The 17,968-nt window shown below is 42.8% G+C and overlaps 2 protein-coding genes across 2 annotated transcripts; both read left to right on the top strand.

The window, feature by feature from the left end:
• The first annotated feature begins 587 nt into the window (after window positions 1-587).
• tbb5 (Tubulin beta chain) lies at window positions 588-6,043 on the top strand. Its single transcript, NM_001139793.1, has 4 exons — window positions 588-759; window positions 3,677-3,785; window positions 4,146-4,256; window positions 4,426-6,043. Exons 1-4 carry the CDS (start codon window positions 703-705, stop codon window positions 5,481-5,483), a joined length of 1,335 nt encoding a protein of 444 aa, NP_001133265.1. The 5' UTR covers window positions 588-702; the 3' UTR covers window positions 5,484-6,043.
• An 841-nt stretch (window positions 6,044-6,884) lies between these two features.
• On the top strand, window positions 6,885-17,370 carry LOC106569970 (uncharacterized). The gene is made up of 9 exons (XM_014141765.2): window positions 6,885-7,175; window positions 10,374-10,432; window positions 10,799-10,819; window positions 10,977-11,249; window positions 11,592-11,891; window positions 12,071-12,358; window positions 12,657-12,835; window positions 15,874-15,972; window positions 16,254-17,370. Exons 2-9 carry the CDS (start codon window positions 10,387-10,389, stop codon window positions 16,674-16,676), a joined length of 1,629 nt encoding a protein of 542 aa, XP_013997240.1. The 5' UTR covers window positions 6,885-7,175; window positions 10,374-10,386; the 3' UTR covers window positions 16,677-17,370.
• Window positions 17,371-17,968: the final 598 nt, after the last annotated feature.

Here is a 17,968-nt window from a genome sequence, read left to right as displayed (position 1 = left end):
TATATATGTAACCATGCTACATTGGATGTTATAACCAAACAGCAGAAGATAGTGTTCTGCAATAATCATTATATTTGTTTTAAACTCAAAATGTAGGATGATGAACATCATTTTGGGTTTATTGTAGTAAGGTTATCAATATGTAAGTAATTTGTCTTGGCTGATCTGATTTCAGGGAATCAATTGTTGTACATAATATTCATTTCTGATTGTTTTATTCAAGGAACTATTTTCACATATAATAGGGGGGGGGGATTATTTTCCAACAATACATTTTTCCAATACATTTTTAGACCATTTTATAGGAGTCTTACAGGATTCGAGGCAAATCATACAATTCATGATCATCTAGTTAGAAAATCTTTGATAGCGAGTGCGCTGACTCCATGTCCTGCCAGCTCCAACAGGGCAGTGTAACAGGACGGGACGCGGCACTCCCTCTCCACTTCCGGCCCCTTTCTTTACGGCAGAGAAACCCTTTAGATTTTCTTTCCTCATCCAATCAAGATTGGGTTTCCGAAGTCCTTGACCAATCATTAGCGCAAGCTTCGCTTTGGCCACTGTCCAGTCTTTTACATTCTTTGTCCCGCCTTGCTCAAAGGTGGCATCCACATACTTCACAGTGGTGAGTGTGTCAACAGCGTCGACAAAACAGCACTTCAGTTTATTCTCTTTTATTTTCTATTACTACACGCTCTCAGAATGAGGGAAATTGTACACATTCAGGCCGGGCAGTGCGGTAACCAGATTGGGGCCAAGGTAAGAATCTTAAAAACTAAAACGAACAATGTCTAGTCTTACATTTGGGAATTCATAAATAATGCATTGTACAAACTATTTGTTGCTTCTCAAAAAGTTGTATTCTAGACTATGGGTATTTTAAGTTTTAAAAAAATCCACTTAGCCTAAATGATGAACATTCAATGCAGTATTTTCCGTTATGGTCTCTTTTTCTAACATGAGGCCATTTAAAGTTCTCAATGGATGAAGAGTACCGGAATGAATATGTCTTTTGTTGTCTGCTTTTCAGTCCAGTTGTAAAGCTTCTACGTCGTTTTTGTTCTTTATGGGATATACATTTATCTTTTGCCAATGTAGACTAGTCTTAGAAGAAAGCACAACTGGATAAACGATGACAGTTATTTTATTACGGTAAGAATATCCTCCGGGACTATTGAGACGTGATTTCGCTGGGCGTCTGTCTGCTCTTTATGCCACGCTCATTGTTTCGTGTCTGGAATAGACTTTTCTTCAATAGACTACGAAAAAGAGATGTCTAAAATTAAGTCTTTAAAACACAGATGAAAAAAACATCTAGACATTTATACACAAGACACTTCGTCCTAAAGTTATGGCACGGTGGAAAACCTATAGCTTCACATAGGCTTGTTCACCCCCCCGCGGTTTACAGATGTTGACGCGCAAAGATAGCTTTTTCGAGATTTTTTTTTTTTGGGGCGGGGGGTTTGACAAGTTTACATTTCCTATACTTTTCGTCTCAGTAGACTATGCGTATTCCCTTGCATTACACATTTAGGTAAGTAGGCTATGTCTTTACATAGCCTCCTATCATATTATTGAGTCATCTTTAGGCAGTGGCACGCGTCAAACTTTAAACATAACTTGTTAAAGAGTAGGGGGCTTTTTTACGACAAAAACGCGTCTGTTGCGCATTGACACGTCGCCTCTTGACTGAGTACGCATAATAGACCATTAAAATAAACCATTATTAACGTGATGGTGATTTAAATAGAATAGCGGGGACACTACAGCTGTTGTCTTATTGGGGATGAATCAACGTCCTTTAATTTAAGGGGAAAAAAGGGGAAAGTTGCTGGAGCAGGCAAGGGAGAGATTAATGAACGGGCTCCCGAGTGGCGCAGCGATCTAAGGCACTACAGTCCCTAGTTCGAATCCAGGCTGTATCACATCCGGCTGTGATTGTAAGTTCCATAGGGCAGCGCACAATTTGTCCACCGTCGTTCAGGTTTGGCCGAGGTAGGCCGTCATTGTAAATAAGAATTTGTTTGTAACTGACTTGCCTAGTTAAATAATAAATATAAAACGCCAACAACTGTGAAGGGGACTTCTGGGGAGGGATATGAACAGGCTGTGGACTATGAGAGCACATGACATCGTTTAAATGACTAATGCTTGTGATAAGGAGTCGAGTAGACACTTTAGTGTAGCCTATATGTTTTTATCCACAACTTAGTTATTTTACACAACACCATTTGGGGACACCAGCCATAGAGGGTCCAGTGGGCCAGTGAAATGTCATCAACATAATGTAATATCCACAAGGCCTCAATAACTCTCTTTAAATAGGTTGTCTATACCAAATAGCTACAGAAGTCTATTCAGGCCTACCCTTTGTAGTGAATGGAATTCTTATGGGAAATGGAGTGTCAATAGGCTAACTTGGTAGCTCTAACTTATTGATGTGTTAAATGCGAATGTGTATTACCAGACAGCACAGTGAACAAGAATGGGCCATTTCACTAATATTTCTTGATATTGAGAGGGGTTCAAGAATAGATGGTAAAGTGGGGTGAAAGCTCAAAGAGGCGTTTCATATAAAACATGGTTCTCGCGCTCTCTATTTCAGATTAGGGTCAGTTGAGTTCGCATCAATCTGTCCCACGAGGCTAATTCCTCTGGGATGGTTCCACTTTGCCCGCTCACGTGGTAGCCTACAGAGTATTGCTTCTCTCTCTCTCTCGTTCAGCCGTTTGTAACACATCTTCATGGACGGTAGATATTCTAACGTTAAGTATAGAGTTGTTTTCAGCAGCTCTTTACGCCCATCTCTTGAGCTTGTCATCCACTCCAAGGCTAGATGTTTCTCCACATTACTCCGATCCCTTGTTGTTGCTGCAGCCCTCCCAGGTCAGAAAAGTGACATCAGTAGTAGTGACACGACCGTGCACGCGTGGATGTGTACGTGCATCACATCCACACTCATGCATCTACACACACTTCTCAGACTTCGAAATACCACACACACCATGGCTTTGCAGTGGGACAGCGAAGCTGAACTAACGAATACACCGAGCACACCACAACTGTAATTGCTCTGTACGTTGCACAAGGGGGGGACTCTGTAGCCTAGCTCGAAAAGCACCAATTCAGGAAGAGAAATGAACGTGCTGCTCAATGTCTTGTGACTGCGAAGGCAATTATCTCTTGTGATTTGCCTGTGGTTTCTACACTCCCTGAGAGAATCCGGCAGCATCCCCCCCCCCCACCCCACCTGTGGTAGCTGGGAGGTCAGGAGCACACATCTGTGTCAGGATAGACAGCCCAACTGGATGACATTTTCAATAGTTTGGGAATTATGTCGTGTATTGAATATCCCCGTACGGTATATGTTTCAACTTAACATAGTGTGTCTTGCATGATGTTTTGTATGTTATGTGTTGTAGAGGATACCTTGTATGGTATAGGGTCTTCTTCATCTTTACAGCAATAGTCATTTTTTTCATGACATTTCTAATGTAACAATATAGTAACAACAATAACCAAATATACTACCACTAGCACAGCTTCCCAACCACTTGACCTCACACCACCCCACATTCTGCTGGTAGTTCAGCCACTGAGGGCAACCTGCACGTTAGCAGTGCTGGCCTGTGTCAATTCGAGCCTCTCGGTTGACATTTCTCGACCTCTTTAGTTCTGGGAGGTGATCAGCGATGAACATGGCATCGACCCCACAGGCACCTACCACGGAGACAGCGACCTGCAGCTGGACAGGATCAGTGTCTACTACAACGAGGCTTCAGGTAGCACACCTACACCCTCTGCAGTTACAAACAACCTTTCAACAGAAGAACGTCTTTGCTGCTTACACAGACATGTACATATATGCAAACGTACATACATGTATGCATTTATTCTATTGAAATTGAGATTCATTTAAAATTCTATCCATAATGTGACGTAATGGGTGAACATCTCAACGTGGCAGGGGATACTGGATAGGATCACACATTTCGTGGACTAGTGGTGTTGTACAGGAAGTGATGTATTTTGTCCACCTCTGGTGGACAGACAGGAGCTCCACTCCCCTTGACATCATATAGCCCATTGTTCCCTGCAGTATTGAGCTGGTGTGTGTCTCTCTATCGTTGTCTCTCATGGAGGTGGCAAGTATGTACCCAGAGCGGTCCTAGTGGACCTGGAGCCCGGCACCATGGATTCTGTCAGATCCGGACCCTTCGGGCAGATCTTCAGACCAGACAACTTTGTGTTTGGTAAGGAACTTGAGGGGTTTGGGTTTAGCACTGCTTGGACATTGAAGGGACATATCACTTTTAGTTAGCACATAGGAAAATGAAACACGGGGAAAAAGTCATTATGAAACAGACCTGTCATTTCAGGTGTTTGAGGTCTTATGTCCCTCCTTTCCTCTGATGTTTCTAGGTCAGAGCGGTGCAGGAAACAACTGGGCAAAGGGCCACTACACTGAGGGAGCAGAGCTGGTGGACTCAGTCCTGGATGTGGTGAGGAAAGAGGCTGAGAGCTGCGACTGCCTCCAGGGCTTCCAGCTCACCCACTCCCTGGGTGGGGGCACTGGCTCGGGCATGGGCACCCTGCTCATCAGCAAGATCCGTGAAGAGTACCCCGACCGTATCATGAACACCTTCAGCGTGGTGCCCTCCCCTAAAGTATCAGACACTGTGGTGGAGCCCTACAATGCCACCCTGTCAGTCCACCAGCTAGTGGAGAACACAGACGAGACCTTCTGCATTGACAACGAGGCTCTCTACGACATCTGCTTCCGTACCCTCAAACTCACCACGCCGACTTACGGAGACCTCAACCACCTGGTGTCGGCCACCATGAGCGGAGTCACCACTTGCCTGCGTTTCCCCGGTCAGCTCAACGCCGACCTCCGTAAACTGGCCGTCAACATGGTACCTTTCCCCCGTCTCCACTTCTTCATCCCTGGCTTCGCACCCCTTACCAGCAGGGGGAGCCAGCAGTACCGTGCCCTCACCGTGCCTGAGCTCACTCAGCAAGTGTTCGACGCCAAGAACATGATGGCCGCATGTGACCCGCGCCACGGTCGCTACCTTACTGTCGCCGCTGTCTTCCGTGGCCGCATGTCCATGAAGGAGGTGGACGAGCAGATGCTCAACGTCCAGAACAAGAACAGCAGCTACTTCGTTGAATGGATCCCCAACAACGTCAAGACGGCCGTGTGCGACATTCCTCCAAGAGGCCTCAAAATGGCCGTCACCTTCATCGGCAACAGCACAGCCATCCAGGAGCTGTTCAAGCGCATCTCTGAGCAGTTCACCGCCATGTTCCGCCGCAAGGCCTTCCTCCATTGGTACACCGGAGAGGGCATGGACGAGATGGAGTTCACTGAGGCCGAGAGCAACATGAATGACCTGGTGTCTGAGTACCAGCAGTACCAGGACGCCACTGCCGAGGAGGAGGGAGAGTTTGAGGAGGAGGCTGAGGAGGACGCTTAAAGACGGAGTGAAGCAACACGAGCGAGGAGGAGGAATTAAGAAAAGTCCTACAAAAAGTCTGAAAAATGACAAAATACCACAAAAAGAGAAAAACAAGAAAAGTACCAAAAGAAAACCGGAGGAATACTATAGAACGTAGCTGAGAAGAGTAGGAGCCCAACTGCACACCCATAAATGGAGGATCCTATCTGATAATGAACTGGAACATAATAGGGAGAGGTCTCGGAATTGAATTCCATTTGACCATAGCAAGGTTTTGAAACAAGATTATCTGAAGGAACCTCAGCAAATTTGTGTGTACAGAACATTTTAGTAAATGTTTACACATTGAACCAATTTTCAAATAGAAGCCATTGTTATTTTAGGTCAAGCCAGTTCGTCTATATGTCCAAACCCTGCTATAGTGTCAGGTATTGTTGACATCTGTACTGCACTATGAAGGGTTGAAACTGCAACTTTCTTGCATGTTTTTTGTTTAAATTCTGATTATAATTGTTTTGATCCTTGAGAAAGTGAAAAGCAAGGTGCCTCCTGGGAGAAATAAAAAGGCATTTTTAGAAGACCTCTCTCTGTTGTTATTATTAGAAGGAAAATATTGATATTAGTGTGGTATAATGAAGCAATAATACACTCACAAGGAATCTATTAGAAACACTTACAGTAACACCATTGCATTGAACATTTTGAAAATCAGGTCAATAGAAACAAATATTAAATCAATAAACTGTTGGGCAAAGGCAAAGAAAATAGTAAAACGTGATTATTGAAGAGTATGAATAAGCATTTGAAAACAGCAGACAAACCCAAATGATCTTCCAAAAATATTGCTACCTTGTCCAACACTAGATTAGAATATGTTGATTCCTCCCCCTGGATCTGTGATGGGGCCCAAAAAGGCATAAGCAGTGACAGACAAATCCGATTGTATTTGTCACATTGTGCTTCTTAAACAACAAGTATGGAGTTGGAGTATCCCTTGGCTCCACTGATGCTAGTACAAACAGTTCACCACCAGCGGGGAAAGAACTCAGAGGAGGAGAAGCGGGGGGGGAAAGAGTCAAAATGGATAAATGAAAAACTAATTAGGTCATGAATGGAGGGCCATTTTGAATTTGTTTAATTCATCAGTCACCACTGTAACTAACCCACCTATACGTGAGATATTGTAGCCTACAGGATATCTAAAGTTGTAAAACTATATTTATATATATATATATAAAAAAAATAATAATAATTTGTTGGTACTTTCCTGAAATAAAATTGTTATATTTGTTGTTATTTTACATTACATTACATTACATTACATTACTTATAAATGTAATGTAATGTAAATGTAATGTAAATGTTGTTATTTCATCAAACATCAAGGCAAACAAGATGTGAAGTCATAATACCATGTCATAATCCCACAGGAATATGAGTGGCGGCATTCCAGAGCCGAACCTCCGGATTCTAACGAAATGGCACGAGCTCCACCGATCATTAACAGACCACAAGCCGACAGCTACCGAAACTCTCCAGATAATCCCGATTCGTAACACCATTGAAGTCCCTTTCTTTGACGGGTTGGGGGTGAGGGAGAGGGAGAGGGGGAAGATATCAAGAAGAAAAAAACTAAATTTTGTAGAAAACCTTACTTTCTGTACCCCGTAAGTCCCATCTGCTGTTTTCGGATCCAAGCCAGTCTGAAAGGTAATTACCAGCAATTATGATGCATCTATATCTGCTCAATTCTACTGGTTTTTTATTTCACCGAGAAATTTATGGGTTAAATTTTGCAGTTTTTTCGTTTGCTGGCAGGTTATCTGGTTGTTGTTTTATGCATGTCTAACAGCTATATCTAATATGGGTAATTTAGGGCGTGATACCGGTAATGCAGCAGAGACGGGTAGGATGACAGTAATTACCTTCATCTTCACCTACAAAACATAAAACCTATGTTTTAGCACTTCCCATAAAAAAAGGCTAATAATAGAACATTTGAAACGGGGACAATGACTATTGTTGGGCACCAGGCAGCATTTCATAGGCTATCTATGCTATTTCGAAAGCTTAGACGGCCTCTCCGCATCTTCAGATTCTAGCCTATATCCTTACAATGAACACCAGAACAAACACTATGAGGAGGGTTCGTTTTTTTCTAGGCTATTCTTCAACCCATCATAGGTGCCGTTTATTATAGGGCTGGGAATAAAAAATACAAATCATAAGCCTATTATATTTCATCCACCCTCCCCCTCAATCGTTTATGTAATTCATGAACGAATGGTAAGTAGTTGAATGTGAAATTGGTTATTCTTCCTTATTTGTTTGACGTCCTGCCCAATGCGTTAATTCGTGGACACCCTGCCAGGACACCCAATCGTTAGGCTACGTAAATAATGGGAACGACAGATGGCAAATTTTGCATAGTCGCTAAGTAAGTGTTCGGTCTGGTCACATACTCAATGAACTGAAGAGAGAATACAGGTTTTTCAATGGCACTTGGTATTGTGCAAAGGGGGGAACGGGGGACGCGAGTAAGGGAGCCTTTGTGCGCGTGTGATGCGCGCAAAAAAAAGAGAGTGCGAGCGTTTGCCAAAATCCACACGGATGAGAGAAATCGTAGCTGGAACGAGAAGGGGTCTCCCCATGTCTTCCAAATTCCTCAGTGCAGTATATTCCTCATCATTAGCAAAGCTGTGTTTTATCTGGTTGGGATAGCCCATGCAGCGAAGCGTGACACACCCGTGTCGCACCACGGGTGTACAGACTGCACACTGTTTTGCCGCGTTTTACCGAGCGATAGAACAAAAAAGATGCCGTGCGCGCGAGTATGTGAGGAAGAGCGACACTGGATGTCAAACTGATGAGATATGTGCGATAAATTGGGGTGAACACCTTTAGTTCACCTTTACTCCCCACAATACAAATATTGAGTGATCTAACCATATATGGCTTGTTCTGAAAACAGCACAGCCAACTATCGACCATTTCTTATAGTGAGTTATTTGGCCTTCAGGCAATGGTCAAAAGCAGCTGATCATTCTTCAAAAGCAAAACTTTTTGTTGATTGATTTACATCCTTTGTACTTCCAGGTTTGAATAAAGTGCACAACTCATCGTGCACAACTCAATTGGTCAGTATGCAATAAGCTAATGTAAGTGTACAACATAATAGCCGACTATGGAACTATTATTAAACTCTGGTACACTCTAGAAAGAAAAGGTTCCTGGAGTATCCTTTAGGGGTTCTTCAACTTGAAACTGTGGGGGAACCCCTATAATTTCTTTGAAGAACCCTTTCAAAGGGTTCTTCAAAGAACCCCTTTTAATGGATCCTCGAAGAACCATTTGAAGAACCTTTTGGGGTTAATTTTTGAACTACTTCCCCTCCCCTATTGTTATTATTAATAATAATACGCATAACAATAACAATAATAACACAATATTTTAGTTGTCAGTGTTAATTATGATTTTAGAGGCAAAGCAAAATAAAAATAAATAAATGAGGTAAACTCCCAGCAGAGCCCCAATTCTAATGGGTATATCCTCTGGCGTGTTGATGTTAATGTGTAGATGTTCTCCGTATCCACAGCCAGAATGATTTTGCAGTGCATGGTGATCAAACATGTTTCCTGTTATATTCATCAGAGGTGTAGGGAGGGTGAAGTCTGTGAATCCAAAAAATTTAATTGTACAGTTGATTAACAAAACATGCATATGACAGTATTCAAACCTTGGTTTTTGTGGAAATGTGAATGAAAAAACTGTTTTGATAATGGTTTTCATACGCATAATGTAGAGGCCTATGGGATATTCATTGAAGAGGTAAGTGAGGAGGATGTAAAATGTGATCTACATAACATACCAATTGACATACCTTTGTATTCCTCCTCGTCTGTATACCTGCAGACACAGACACAAAAGTGAGCAGTTCAGTGATCTGCATCTGCCTACATATTCTTACCTCTTTGTTGATTGATATCCATTGAATTGTGTTCTTTTTCTGCTGTAGAAAGATTTGCAGAAATATGAAAAGATAGATGGTATCATCATAAAACAATATGAATTTAGATCATGTGAGGGACATACCTTACCTTAAATTGAGATCTTAAAATGTTTCAGTTAAGTACCTGTGCCTGCTGTCCTTTCAACCTTGAATCCAAAGAACCCCCACCAACTAAGGAGGTTCCTCAAGGAACCACACCTCCTCATTTGGGCCATTTTCAATGCCAAGAACTCTAAGGTTCTTCAAAGAACTTTGAGGATCTTAGAAGAACCCTTGTTGAACCCCTAGTTTTTACTGTACTAAATACAACCCATTGGAAACCCATTGCCTTCAAAACTGTGGCTACACTTTGATTTGCAGCCTGTGTCCCAAATATGAGATGCAAATAGACAGTTCGGTAATTTCTTCATTTATGCCGCTGAAAGAGGCAATGCTTATTAAACAGCACTCTGTGTTCTTTCATGGTTGTACACTAGGATCCTTGGAGCCACTTAGATCCTCCCCCTCCGCTACTCCCCATCTCCTGTCACTGTAGGCAGAATGGTGGCCCAAGCCTAGGCTCATGTCCACTCTAGTCTAATGGTGGTCAGCCTCATCACACAAAAGAGCTGACTAATGCCCTGGGGAACTACACACCACTCCTGCTAATTAACCTCAGGAAATGATGTCATTACCACTGCAGACTCCCAGTTACAGTAGAATTTACTAGGAGTAGATTATTACATTTGAGCACTGCATGTCCAGATTTAAACTATTCCCTACTATGTTTTGTTAATCTTCATACTGTATCTCTACAATTTAGTTTGGTATTTGTATACAGTGCATGTACAATAATTATATCCATATTTAGATAAGAAATATCCGCTGTAAAAAAAGAATAATGTATTATGTTTTTTCAGAGATTCAATCAAGATGAAAATAATTGGTGTTGCCGTGTTTGGAGCCGTGTTCTGCACTGGTAAGCATATTGGCGAATTAGTCACCAGTGATTTAGGTTGAGAGGTTGAAAGAGCATAAAGAATGTTTGACACAGTCACATGATTATATCAGATTTTATTCAAATGAGTACAAAATGGATCGAGTCATTTATTATCTGTTCCTTTTTTTCTTTTTTCCCCTCACTAATTTATGGAGGGTTTGATGTTGACAGCAGTTTTATTTTTGCAGTGAGAATGTAGGCCATTTACATTGCAAGCGTTTTGTGATATTTGCCAAGTTTAGTAGTTTCTCTTCCAGTAGTACAAATGATTTCTAACTTCTTGAAGGATCTTTGGAAACATTGACAAAGAACGTAAAGTAATGCTAAAAATCTTTTACTTTACAGTTCTGACTGCATCCCTGAAAGGTAAAGTCAAGCATGGTCTACAGATTTTTTCAGTGACTGTCAAAACCTGAAGATTAAGTATGAATACCATCAGTAACTTTACCCTGATTCTGACATATTATTCCTTATACTCTGCATACCATTGTCAATCTACCTCTTTTACATTCTCTCTCTTCAGTCAAAGAAGAACACAAGATTGCTTTTTTCGGCGAAGATGTGCACATCCCTCTCCCATCCCTAGTCAGCACTGAGGTTCTGTTCAGGCCCGCCTCCAACCGCACCGCCGTGGTGGTCCTGATGAGGGACGGACGGGTGGTGGGCCACCGGGCCCAGCTCAACTCCCTCAAGCACCTCATCCTGGAGGATGTGGGGGAGGAGCACGAGGGCATGTACGTGATCAAGAACACTGAGGTGCCTGCCGATGTCAAACACATCATCCTCATCGTCAGGGGTACTGTTCTTCTAATTACTGTACAGTTAATTCATCTTCAGTTCTTCTAATTCTTCAAACTTTTCTTCTAAACGTTGCAATCGACTTGTTTCTATACCTCTTAAAACCACTGTTTATCCAACACATTCACTATCTAAGATTGTATCCTAACTCTGCGCAAACTGTGTAACCCTTAGAGGAAGACACCAATCGAAATGAACGTTTTTTGCATTATTGATGTAGTTGTATTTGGTCTGCAATTGATTACGATCATTGTTCTGATGCAAATGCGACTGTATAGGAAGACAATACTCCCCCAGAGCCCTGAGTGATACTGCTGTGCTGTTGTGTGCTCCCTGGCAGATTGCACGCTGGAGCAGGTAGTCAAGTACGGTGAGACATACCACATCCCACTCAGCGACATCTTGGGCCCTATCACCCTGGAGTTCAGGTCCAGTCAAGCCCAGGCCAATCAGACCACGGAGCCACCGGCAGTGGTGCTGCTCAACCAGACTTCCATCCCCCCAGAGGAGTACAAGGGTCGCCTGAGTGTGTCCGAGAAAAGGGTGACTCTAAGCATGGTGCGGGGGACAGACGAGGGAAGCTTCACCGTACTGGACCGCGATGGGAAAGTCAGAAGGAGGTCATGCCTGAACGTGAAAGGTGAGATGAGAAAGACCAAAGTCCAAGAGGGAGTGATCAATGTCAGAGGGAGATAATACTTGATCTAGGTGGTTTGAAATTGTGGTTAAAATAGGATTGACAAAGCTTGAAGACACAAGTCAAAATAAGAGCAACCAGAATTATTTGACAACCTTTTCTCTTTCCCTTTTGTTCCAAAGAGCACCAGAACTTCGTCCACCTATCATATGGCAGTACTTTGAAGATCAACCTGTTTGTGGACCACACAAAAGTCAACCTCATGTACACTCCAGACTGGGACCGGAAGGACCGGGTCATACTGGAGCAAGGAGAGCTAGTGGTGCCGTTGGACCCATCACTGGACGGCAGGCTGACTGTAGAAGGCCCCATGTGCATTCTGGAGAGGGTCCGGATCAGTGACATGGGGCTCTTCAGAGTGACAGACCTGTTGGGGTTCCCTGTGACCAACATCTACCTGGAGGTGAAAGGTAAACCGTGGGTCAGGGAGGAGACTAGGGCTTTAACATATAGATCCATCTATCACCTCTATTAATGGTCTTTCCTTTCCCTTTCTTCTTCTTGTCATCGATGGCACTGTATATTTCACTCTCTTGTTTTGATGTTGTAACTCTCCACATTCGCCTCTCATCCATCAATTTCCTCTTTTCTTTGTGTTCCTTTCTGCCTGCTTGTCTTCCTCCTATCTTCCTTATCATATTCCTGTCCATCCTCTACCCTTATGTCTTTCCTTTCTCCATCCTCTCTCTTCTTTCCTCTCTCTTTTAGCCTATAAGTTACCAACGCTGTATGTTGCAATCCTCTCCTTACTGGGCTTCCTGGTCCTCCTCTTGCTGGTGTGTCTGCTCTCCTGCCTGATAAATGTGCGCCGTCGGGCGGAGAAGGCGCGGCAAATTGCCCTCATCGCCCAGCAGGCGGGCAAGGGGGATGGAGACGCATTCGTCAAGGTAACTCACCCTAACACCTCCTCAACGGGGGTGAAAACGTTAAGACACCATGATCCAACCCCTGTACTATAATTAAACAGTATCTGCTTTATCATATATGTATGCTATTCTCACGTCGAAACACTTAATTTACTAACAATTATCGGCCATGTTCATGTATTTTGGAACCCTGTTACTATGATTCCAGGCCTAATATACTCGTAGACCATAACACACTGCGACAATGGCTCAATATGATTCCAAAATGATAATGCCATATTCCTATTACACAAGTCGCAGATTGCAAAGTAATTGTAAGAGAAATGATGGTTATGGTAAGACCTCTTAAAGGGATAGTGAGACATTTTACAAAATGACGTATTGGCTTCCTTACCCTGTATGCAGTCTATGGACAAGGTATGACAGCAATTCATGCTTTGGATTTGTTTACCTGGCCACTGTTTCAACTGCTAATATTTTAGCATTAGTGGCACAAATCCAATGCAAGTCAATGGGAACAACATTAGTATTTTTGCTCTTCATGTCCAATTCATCCTAAAGTATCTTAAAATTGGTTTTGTAAATTAATGTAGTTACTTAGAGATGATTTGGACATGAAGCGTGAAAATTGTCATGTTGTACCCATTGACTCGCATTGGATTTGTGCCACAAATGCAAAGAAGTTAAACAAAACCAAAGCATGGGTTGCTGTCATACCTTGTCTATAGACTGCTTACAGGGTAAGGTAACCAGTACGGAATTTTGTAAAATGTTGCACTATCCTTTTAAGTATGGTCAAAGAAAGATGTCAGTGTACATATAACTGTATTTGTGTGTACCTTTGCCTGTCCCGCTCTCTTTTCCTCCATCAGTGTGCGTTCCTGTGTTAGTCTTTAGTCTTGACCTATAAACCTCAGATAATTAGCTTTAATTAAACTTCAGGTCCTAATTTACTTTGATAAATTTGCTGGAATTCACCAAGGAACGAAACCGGTCTGCCCAATGTCGGCTTCCTGGATGAGTGGTGCTTTTAAATCACACAAAATGAGATCATCCATATATCATCAGTCATCACTCTCTCCATATGGCAGATTCCATCATAGTTGTAATGTCAAGTGTTTTGTCTGCAGCCCATAATGTTGCCAATGTCCACCCATCATCTTAATCTCAATCTCAATTGGTCCACACAATAGATGTCGGCCTAATTACAAATTGGGGGGAAAATCTAGTTAACGTTTTGCCTTTGCGTTACGTTTCTTCCTCTTAAAGGAGCCTCCGACGGAGCCTCTGCTTGGTGAGAGAACTGTATTCTGGCTTCATTCCGTAGTGTTAAGTGGATGAATCTGTATTGGTGTTTGTACTAACGCTCTGGGGATGGTCATAGCGTCACTATGCTGTGTGGGCCTCCTACCACCATCAGTGATTATATGTCTTTGCCATCCATTCCTCACCCCTCCCTCTTTACGCTAATCTCCAAACTGACAAATAACTGCAGCAGTTACTTATTCATGATAACTGCAGTCCTAGCCTCAGTGCAAATAAGCATACAGATGCAGCCGTCCAATACGATTCAGCTATTTTCAAGCACACATGCACATATATTGTTGTTGGAGGCGGAGATACAAGGTAAACATGTATTTATGTGTATGTGTGAGTATATGCTGATGTGTGTGTGTGTGTGTATCTGCTGATGTGTGTTTGTGTCTGCTGTGCGTTTGTCTAAGATCGGGGCAGTAGCGATTAACATATTCATTGGCTTGGTGATACTGGACTAGATCTACCACTTGTTTTCTTGATTATATGCGGTGGTATGTTGTGAATTGCAGGATTTTTACACGTAGTTAGTAGCACACTTACAGTACATGCAGAGTATACAGACATAATGTGGGATTAGGCTGTATAGTACACTGGATTAAGTTGCCACCTGGACTAAGATTATCACAGCCGAACACTCTGGTATTATAGAAATTAGTGTTCTCTAGTATTGGAATACTGTGGAGAGGAGTGTATAGACCTACACATCAATTACTGCATCAAGAGCATTGTGCATTATGACATCATGTAGTTTAAGTGTACACCCTGGATGGGTTTCCTGGACACAGATTACTCCTGGTCTAAAATGCATGCTCAATGGAGAATCTCTGTTGGGGGTGATTTTTAGTCCAGTTACAGGCTTAATCTGGGTTTGGGAAGCCGGGCCAATTCAAGAACTGTAGTAATTATTCAAAGTTCGCGACACTGTACATCCATGTAAGATCTTATTCTTGATTACAATTATTACGTTTCTTTTTTTTTTGGGGGGGCGGGGGGGGTGTATATTGCTTAATCAGCTACTAGCTCAACAGAATTTGTGTCAAAGGTGTGCCGTTTCTATGTTTGTTTGTATTTGTCTGTGTCTATGTGTGTGTCGGTGTAATTTTTGTACACCTGATGCTATACATTTTTGTGTTTGAACGTGGTGTACCGTAGATAATTTACATGTATTGAATATATTGTGACATGATGTGAGGGGCCTCTGCTGTTCTAATCCCCCTGTAAGGTGTTCCCTCTGGAGGTTTAGACAAAACTATTCAAATGCAGCGAGGCTTCATGTCCCACTTCATTATGGATTTAGCCATAGATTTCTGGAGACTAAGCGACAAACCTGGACAGCTTGTCTGATTTGCTTTGTGGTCGCAACAGCAGTTTCCGGAGTGGTCCGACATGAAAATCGATTGATCTACCTCGATCTCTCTCCTGACACACTCTAGTATGCGATTCCCTGTCCCTCAAGAACGATGGTTCCCTGAAGCCTTTTCCTCTAAACTTCCAGGGTGTTATTTTCAAGCCAACAACTCCAGTCTCTCAATGTGTCACTATATATACACCTGATGATCTTATAAATCTATATAAGAGCTTCGCGTGCAGTACATGTGCTTTTTGTGTGCCAACTCCTATTTACCCATATGTATTCTTTATGACTCGCGGCGTACATGGTGAAGTGAACTTGTGATTGCTGCTGTAATGTGCTTGCCGTGGCTTCCTGCTAAAATACGACCCTCTTGTGTTGTCGTTGGTAGGTTGTTCAAGAGGCCTATACACGGTTCACTGAGGAATCCACTTTGGCGTCTACGTGGGACAACAGCAATGCTACAGAAAGCACGGAGGTCACCATTAGGGTAAGCAGGGCTCAGGGACACATAATATGGTGGGAAGTGGTCTACCGGTGAGCATGTTAAGGTGCAAGATGAAAACACATCCCACCATTATAATTGTAAATGTTTTAACTGTAGACAGACTGGGGTAATGTTTCTATAAAAGGCTGAAAATAACCAGGCTCCACGCCAGGCAGTACCTAGACTACATTTGCAGAAACATACGAAATGAATCATTCATGTTCCTTTTTTGCTGACTCTTTCTTTACTCCCCCCCTCCCCCCCACGCTACTTTCCTTCCACAGGGTCTGGAGGTATCCAAAGCAGGTCGCTACCACACTCTCTCCTCGGACAAGAACTTCCTGGAGATGAGTGACTCGGGGGTAGAGTTCAACTCCTCCGCTCTCCCGTTGGACAGCGAATGTGAGACGGACGTGCCCCAGACCTTCACCTCCCACAAGCTGCTCCTCAACAACTCTGACAGCGTGGCCGCCACCATCATCCCCGAGGGAGACCAGAGTGCCAACCGGACCCCCGACTCGGCCATGAGCCCCAGCTACGTGACCCAGGCCCGGTCTGAAGCCGACGCCCCTGAAGAAGACCTGATGGGTGTCACCACGCCAGAAATGGCATCCAGGGGCGCCGAGCTGTCTGCGGCACTTGAGGCAGCCGATAAAGCTATCAGCCCGTCAGTTCCCAATGCCACTGCAGAGAGCACCACCACCTGAGAGCTCCGGCATTGCATTCCTAAAAGCGCAGACACAAACCCCCGGACACCCTGACAATCTTTACTCTTCAGCCTCAATTACTCCCCCCCTCATGCAGACATAACCCAAATCCTGATCACTGCTTTTATAAACTAAAACTACACAAAAATGCTTGGTGTAAAAATTGCCAGTCTATATGCACTAGACTTAATCCCTAAAGAAAAAAATACAAGACCCTAGCTCATTAGAACACATGAATTCTGTGCATACAGGAAATGCATGTGTAACGGAGTTAAGAACGTACCGTAAGCTCACTCCACAGCTAGCTTGAAATGTCGCGGATGGAGCCATCCAATTGATAGCTTTTGGGAGGCTCAACACGTTGGAACGTTGTCACGCAGGGCGGTCACGTGTGTTGCGAAGCAGAGGATCACTGGTTCGAGCCTAGTATGGGGCAGTCGGACAGTGGAGGAAGCTAAGCTGTTAGCAGCAGACTGACCCCTGTTACACATGCATTTAAATTAGACTTAAAAGCCAGGATTTAGCCTTAGTTGGCCCAAGAGGCAATTGATAGTATTAATGACTGCATAATGCATGCATGCCTCTCTTGGCCTAAGAGATAATATCTAAGATAACATGGTGGACTAAGGGAAAATGCATTATGATGATTCATGTAAATACATTAAGATTACAATGCCCAAAAGGAATGAGCGCACACTGATTTCTGAGTACATTTTTTTATACCCCTGTAAAAATGAATCCCAGAATTCTTCTAATGACAAAAATGTAAACATTTTTGACAGAGCTACAATATATTTGATCTATCTTTCTTATTAGCATTGAATGCTCTTACCACCAGTACTGTATGTGGGGACATAGACATAGCAGCTGTATGTGGGGACCTTGACATAGCAGCAAAATATATGACATATGTTAATAGGCCAAATTAATTCTACGAATAACATTGTAATACTAGATTAACAAAACCAATAAAGACAACTTTATTTTCGGATAAATCTCGGTAAAAAAATGCTTCTGTCACGGCTGTCTGAGAATGGGACCAAGGCGCAGTGTGTGTATCGTTCCACATTTTTATTATAACTGTGAAACTATGCAAGACATACAAATAAACTAATAAACAAACCAAACCGTGACAAAGAGGTGCAACATACACTTACTCAAAATAATCTCCCACAAACCCAGGTGGGAAAAACAACCACTTAAATATGATCCCCAATTAGAGACAACGATGACCAGCTGCCTCTAATTGGAGATCATCCCCAAAAAACAACAACATAGAAATACAACAACTA

This window comes from Salmo salar, chromosome ssa14 (genome assembly GCF_905237065.1).
Source record: "Salmo salar chromosome ssa14, Ssal_v3.1, whole genome shotgun sequence".
Taxonomy (NCBI): domain Eukaryota; kingdom Metazoa; phylum Chordata; class Actinopteri; order Salmoniformes; family Salmonidae; genus Salmo; species Salmo salar.
Note: the sequence above shows the minus strand (reverse complement) of the source record. Positions and strands in the feature narration are given on the sequence as shown.